The following is a 7,500-nucleotide window of genomic DNA, read 5'->3' as shown; positions in this document are numbered from 1 at the left end:
GGTCTTACCAGCCCAGGTGCCTGGACCGCTGAGCTACAGCCCAGGCCAAAGTAGGGCATTTACCAGAAAAAACCCCCACAAGTACCAATATGAGGAAATAAGAGGTGTCTGCCACGACAGCAACGACACCACCTTCTGTTATGTGAATATTCAGACCAACGTATACCTACCCACGTGGGCACACATTCACTTAGACCCACCACAGACATGGACACACTCGCTCCAGACTCGCTACAGACATACAGTAAACCAGGCCACAGACAGACAGACACTCACCAGGTACTCAAACACCAGTGTCAGGCACTTGTCAGTGTGGATGATGTCGTGGAGGGTGACGATGTTGGCGTGCTTCAGGTCCTTCAGGAGAGACACTGCAGGAGGAGGAAGGAGAGAGAGACATTTTGTCACACATTTTGTTCTCAACATTTCGTTCATACAGCCTGCTGGGACCGTGACCATGCGTATCACCAACCATGAAGCTATCACAGTATGCGGTACCTCCGGCCCAGTGTAGTGTGAATGCACACATACATGCACTGCATCATATTCTTTTTTTATAATTTTTATCCCACGATTTTGTAACCCATTTTTCAACCCTGTGTCAATAATCTAATGTGATCCTGGGCTCTACACACCCTCCGCCAACCTGGGGAGAGCAACGGACTTGAACTCATGCTTCCTTCATGCCTGAGTGTCCAAGTTGCTCCTTTATACCTGACAGGGGGGAGTTTCCCTGGTTAGACGTAGCGCGTGGAAGGAACAGGTTATTCCAACCAGTTCCTTTCCCCTCCATCAGGCGCCCCGGCTGGCCAGGGGGAGGCAGTTTAGAGTCCAGGATTACTGCATGTTTTTTGTGAGGGTACCTACCCTAGGGGACACGGGGAGAACATGCAAACTCCACACAGAAAGGCCCTTTCGCCAACCCCGCCTTGGGTATGGGCACTGATGACGCGGAGGAGGACACACGCCGCCAGCACCCACAGCACCCCGAGCGGGAATCGAACCCAGGACCTTCTAGCTGTGAGGCGACAGCACTACCAACTGTGCATCATATTTACTGTCGTCTTTGTCGGGTGGAAACTGTTGACTGACTCAAATTAACCCATTTTGACCTGAGATCAGATTAAAAAAATGTCTTCTACATCCTGACAGTTTTTTGAAAAAGCTATGTTTCTATGTCAGTCGTTCCTGGATTTTTCAAAAATAGCAGACCTACAAGCTTGTAGATCTGCTACTTTTGATGCTTTTGTGTGACGCTGTAGCATGATCAAGTATAGGCCCTACTTTAGTAGGGCGTACATTTAAAAAAAAGAAAACCCACAAAAAAGTTAAAATATGGAGATGATGTTTCTGCCCGGCATTACGTGCAGTGACAAATACCACCCGGCCCGCCCAGCTTCCCTCACCCGAACACGGGGCCAATTGTCTTCGAGTAGACGCTGGGATTCAAACCCCCCAGAAAAGCGGATTATTTCCATCCATACCTTCTCTGATGGCGGTGCAGGGCGCACCCTCCTCGTGCTCCAGTCGGATCTCTTTCAGAGCTACCAGGTTGTCCGTTAACTTGCTCCGCCCCTTAAAGACTGTGGCGTAGGTCCCCTGCAGAGATAGAGAGACACTTCAGACGCCACCTTAGCCCGTATCACCTTGCAAAGGTTCAAGTGTAATTTAGATAGCATGTTATTATTGGACAGGTGACAGGTTCATTTGTTGACCTGGAATCCTATAGTTTGTATAGTTTTAATGTATATATCGTTCATTATTTTATATTATACTGTTTAGACTGATGGTTTACCTACAGTATAATCCTAACTCACAATCTCTGTGCATTTGATTTATTGCCTTGTGTGCGTGTGCGTGTGTGTGTGTGTGTGTGTGTGTGTGTGTGGTGTTTCTTTTCTTTTTATTTGTAGACATTGTAGTCCTGTGGGGGGGAAATTGACTGTTGAGTTTTTCTTTATAAGACATTTATAATGTATTTGTGAAGTAAAAGGTAACATTATGCTTCCTTTACCTCCCCAAGTTTATCCAGCTTGATGTAGGTCTCCAGTTTCCCGAAGCCGATTTCAGACTGGAAAGGAGAGAAAGGGGAGAAAGTTTAGAGTCTATTTCAGGTTGTGGGGCTGGCTGAGTGCAGGGCAGGACAGGCCGCTCCGGATTCCTCCAGAATCCCACCCTCCGGGCCGGAACAGGTTGTTCGAATTTTTGGATGCTATTGCTGACGACATCTGGCCTACATCTGCAGGGGAAATTGAGTCACGCGTTCTAACATCTGCTGTCTTGTGCGTGTGTTTGTGTGTGTGTGTGACTGTGCGTGTGTGCGTGTGTGTTCCGTCTGCCCAGTGGGCATCACCTATTTGTCTGGCTTTACAACGAACAGAGAGACAGCTAGAACACATTATCCATGCCTCACTCCCCCCCCTCCCACACACCACACATATACTGACTGAAGTTTGTACATCCATGCATGTTTGCGCAAGAGTGTGTGTGTGTGTGTGTGTGTGTGTGTGTGTCTTTTTGAGTCTTGAATCAGTAAAATAAAAAGCCAGAAGGAGCCCAGACTCACTATTTCCTTCCCTCCATCTGTCAAGACATTTCACTGTCAAGATGCAGATACCCCCTTTGGCCACAGTGTGGCAGCGTAACAAAGATAACTAAAAGGGACAATGCTCTTCCATTGTCTCCTTCACTGGCTAAAAGGGGATTATTATATTTATATATACAGTATAGGCAGACTTGACATCTGGTTATGTATAATTATTTGTGGATTAATCCTCAGTTTATCTGGGTTTAGCTGTGTGGACACCCTGTGAGCTCAGATTAAGAAGGAAAGGCAAGCTGTGGTACCCACAGGCCTCTCACTCTCTCTGACTCCAGTTCCTGCCCTGCGCCATCAGCCCATGTTGGGCAGAAACCTTGTGTCTCCATATTCAAACCTTTTTGTGTTTCTTTCCGTAAATTAAGTGCCCTATACTTGATCATACTACAGAGCATGGAAAGTAGCAGATCCACACGCTGGAAGCGCAGCGTGACGCGGCGAGCTTTGAGCTTGTCGATCTGCTACTTTTTATGCTTTGGAATGAATGGAATTTCAATCCTGAAAGTTTTGGACATAATGAGGTTTCTACCCGACAGCGACGATTATGTGTAGACCTCCCCACTTAAATATCCATCTCACAAGCGCGCACACACACACACACGCACACGCACCCACACACACACACACACACACACACACACACACACACACACACACACACACACACACACGTGCGTGAGGGGAGTGGGGTGGAGAGGAGAGGAGAGGATCTCTAGTGACCAAGTTAGCTAATGAAGCATGTGATCTGTTTAAAGACAGCCAGTAAACCCGGCAGGACCCAGGATGACATTCTTAAACACTAGTAGTTTGTGAGTATGTGTATACTGTACAAACATCTATGTAAAGTATGTATATATGTATGTATGTGTCTATGTATATATATATATACTGTATGTATGTGTCTATATATGTATGTGTCTATGTATGTATGCATGTGTCTATGTATATATATATATATACTGTATGTATGTGTCTATATATGTATGTATGTGTCTATGTATATATGTATGTATGTATGTGTCTATATATACACTGTGTCTATGTATATATATATACTGTGTATGTATGTGTCTATATATGTATGTATGTGTCTATGTATATATGTATGTATGTATGTGTCTATATATACACTGTGTCTATGTATATATATATACTGTATGTATGTGTCTATATATGTATGTATGTGTCTATGTATATATGTATGTATGTATGTGTCTATGTATATATATGTATGTATGTGTCTATGTATGTATGTGTCTATATATACACTGTATGTATGTGTCTATGTATATATGTATGTATGTGTCTATATACCGGTATGTATGTGTGTCTATGTATATACATGTATGTGTGTCTATGTATATGTATGTATGTGTCTATGTATATATGTATGTATGTGTCTATGTATATATGTATGTGTGTCTATGTATATACATGTATGTGTGTCTATGTATATGTATGTATGTGTCTATGTATATATGTATGTGTCTATATACCGGTATGTATACATGTATGCGCAGTATGCACTGTATGTACGCATGTCCTCTATGCATGTGACAGTATGTGTGCATACAGTAGGTGCACAATTACTTTCTTTCCCCCCGAAATAATCAATGATTTGTGCTCTTAAATTACTGATATTCTCACCCTCAAGAGTCTACGGAACAATTAAAATGGGACGCTGCTTGGCAGTCCGCATCAAAGGTTGGATTGGGGTACAGTAAGTCCATGTGACACGCTAGCGTCATGTCAATTATTGTATTTATTTATTTATTCACCGTATTTATTTGTGAGACAGGGCAGACAATTTGCAGCCTTTCCTAAGTAACTTGTCTATGTATTTCTGACATGCATCTGACATCTCCATCTCATACTGTCTGTCACTAACAATTAGTTTGACAAAAGCTCTCCCAAAAATCATCTCTATTTCTGCATCTGGCAAATACATACATACTGCATAATGTATGCGGTTAACCAGTGTGTGTGTGTGTGTGTGTGTGTGTGTGTGTGTGTGTGTATGTGTGTGTGCGTGTGCATGCGTGCGTGCGTGCGTGCGTGCATGCGTGCATGCGTGCTCTTTCAATTGCTATGGGTTTGTTCCATTCCCAACAGAACGAGGTCAAACACTTTTTGTGGTAACGAAACGAAAACGACATGAAGCAAACAAAATGTGTGTGTGTGTGTACACACACGTTGGTTGCCATATACAACACATTACACATGCAGCCTAACATCCCCGGTCCCTGCTTATACTCCAGTTAGATCCCCATCAAGCCATGCCAGTCTGTTATCAAATCAATTTAATCTTTATTGCAGACTCAGGGGAATCCATATCACAGTACAGAACAACAACACAATATGTTATGTTAAAGCAGCACTATGTAGTTTGGGGTACCAGTGGCCTCTTCGGACACAAATAACATGGCAACCAACGTCTTTGACTTCATTACCCAAGAGTCTCTGCAAGCATGTCTGGTGAGGATGCACTGTGATTGGCCAGTCTTCGCTTTGACTGTCCTGGTTTTGACCTCAGTGCCTTATTGGCAAATAAGTCAGGATGAAACTCAATGTCTCCCCTAGACATAGTAATACAGTCAAGAGCAGGGACCCCCTGAGTCTATAAATATATGGAAGGAGGAGTGCTATTGCTTAAACATGTAATGATATAGGACATAATATGCTATAGTTGTTTATCTCCCCAATCCCCATCAGTCAGTCTACTGTACATAACATAAACTAACATAAACTAAAACACACCTTTTTGCATCAGCCATTGACATCACCTGGTCTAAACCAAGCACTGTATTACAGTCATCCAGCTCATTGTTTTAATTTGTATTTATTATTTAAACTCATAACTCCCCTGGGGGTCCATGAAGAACTATGGCGTACAGGGGAGGAGGTGAGAGGAAAGGAGGGGCCATTTAATCAACACATGTAGCCAGTAGCCACACACTCCAGTGTTCCAATCAATCAACCAATAAACAACCAGCGTCAAGTCGCCTTCTTCCTGTTAACCTGCCAATATCGGAGGGGGGGGGGGGGGGGTTGACACTTGGAACTGCAGTCCAATTAACAATGACATCATCGACTGGCTCACTAGTCAATCTTTGAACGTGAAACCGACAGGTACCCTGATGCCTCACTCTGATTGGCCATTCAGCTGCACGGCGACGGAGTTCAACCCCATCACTCACAATTACAGAGCCACTCATCATGACATCATCACCACAAATAAACGTTATTTCCAGGTAAACGCCATGGCAGCGTCCCATTGGAGCAGAATCAACCATTCGACGTATTCCTGGAAGAACAGTACACACATGATATCGTCGCTGTCGGGCAGAAACCTATCTCCATATACAAATGTTTTTCATAAATGAATGCCCTAATTAATTGACCATACTACAGTGTATCAAAAATAGCAGATCTGTTAGATCAAGGAGTTGTAGAGGATGAGTTTCATTTTGTTTTCTATTGTCCACTATACCATGATTAAGAAACGTTTTATTGAAAAAATGCAGGATAAGAACCCAGAGTGTTTTATGTTAAATTGGTTGTTCAGTAATAGACGTTTTTGTTTTTGGAAAATTCATAGAGAAGGCAAAGCAGTTACATTGGAGAACGATGTATCCATGAGTAACTGTCTATTTGTGTATATGTATCATTATATATGTACAATTTTGTGAGTGTCTTGTAAGCCCGTGCGGGCTGGGCATCTTATGATGTAGGACACTTTAATAAAAACTCTATCTATCTATCTATAACACAAGGGGGAGGTAAATGTAAATTCTATCGAAAGGAGGTATCATTCACTGCCGTAATTTTTACTTTCTCTCCTTGTACATAGTGTTTGTACTGTATTTGTTCATGTTTATGCTGCCCCGGGACCTTTTCGCCATTTAGTCTTAATGTCTTTACTGTACCACATGCTGTTGACATTTCTAACTAATAAGTATTCAATCAATCCAAAACAGAGTATATCTACAATGTGGTATTGCTACTTTGAACACATTTTGGGCGGGAACCCCTTTTGGCGTTAGCATCATGTTATGCTTTAGCTATTGAATCATGTTATGCTTTAGCTATTGAAAAATAGCAGATCTACAAGCTCATAGCGCGCCACCGAGTGGCGCGCTACGAGCTTGTAGGTCTGGTATTTTTGAAAAATCGAAGAACGACTGACATAGAAACATAGCTCTTTCAGAAAACTGTCATTTCAAACAGACATTTTTTTAATCGTCCTTAGGTCGAAATGGGTTAAAATCAAGAGTACTTGCTCTGCCACTGCCATTAGGGCAGTAGAAAAGGTGGGCATTGAGTAACAGAGTGGCAGTACTGTGGTTAGAAGTAACATGAATCACACCATTACATAAAACCGTATACCACCCACGGTGAATAATAGATTGTGGTTGGGCATCAGCTATGGAACAAAAACTATACTGACCAAATTGCAGTTTGATTTAAAATGGGATTTGAAGACCACATGTTTTCACACATCTGTTATTGTGCGTATAATAATGAGCCAGGACCACAATTCCACCAAGAGAGCATGCTTTCACCTACTTAATGACTTTTTAGTCTTTTGAATAAAATTCCATTGCATTTCAAGTTTAGCGAAAAACACACACGCCTGGCAGCCGGCGAAAACTGGAGTTCTCAACAGGCCTGAAAATTAAGGCTCGGCCCTACCTGGGCCCTCATCAACCCTGCACATTCAATACACTGCCCCCACTGCCACCCTCAGATCTCCATATATGGAGCTGACCTGTTCTGACATTCCATATCTTGATCTGACCTCATCACACCCTGTACACTCAAGATACGCTCCATATAGACAAATCCACAGAGGGTTGCCTGGGTGTGGCCATTACTGAGGTGTACCATTAAGCACAGCAGCA

At 42.9% G+C, this 7,500-nt stretch overlaps 1 protein-coding gene across 1 annotated transcript in view; it reads right to left on the bottom strand.

Moving 5' to 3' along the window:
• Nucleotides 1-7,500, bottom strand: part of LOC310862335 (cyclin-dependent kinase 17-like) — a 79,291-nt gene that overhangs the window by 16,270 nt on the left and 55,521 nt on the right. Inside the window, exons 5-7 of the mRNA XM_083770187.1 lie at nucleotides 2,015-2,071; nucleotides 1,485-1,599; nucleotides 277-371 (exon numbers count right to left, since the gene is read on the bottom strand). Coding sequence (XP_083626313.1) covers nucleotides 277-371; nucleotides 1,485-1,599; nucleotides 2,015-2,071 — 267 coding nt within the window. The remainder of the gene's footprint in view (nucleotides 1-276; nucleotides 372-1,484; nucleotides 1,600-2,014; nucleotides 2,072-7,500) is intronic.

This window comes from Protomyctophum parallelum (assembly GCF_964188405.1).
Source record: "Protomyctophum parallelum genome assembly, chromosome: 7".
Classification (NCBI taxonomy): Eukaryota; Metazoa; Chordata; class Actinopteri; order Myctophiformes; family Myctophidae; genus Protomyctophum; species Protomyctophum parallelum.
Note: the sequence above shows the minus strand (reverse complement) of the source record. Positions and strands in the feature narration are given on the sequence as shown.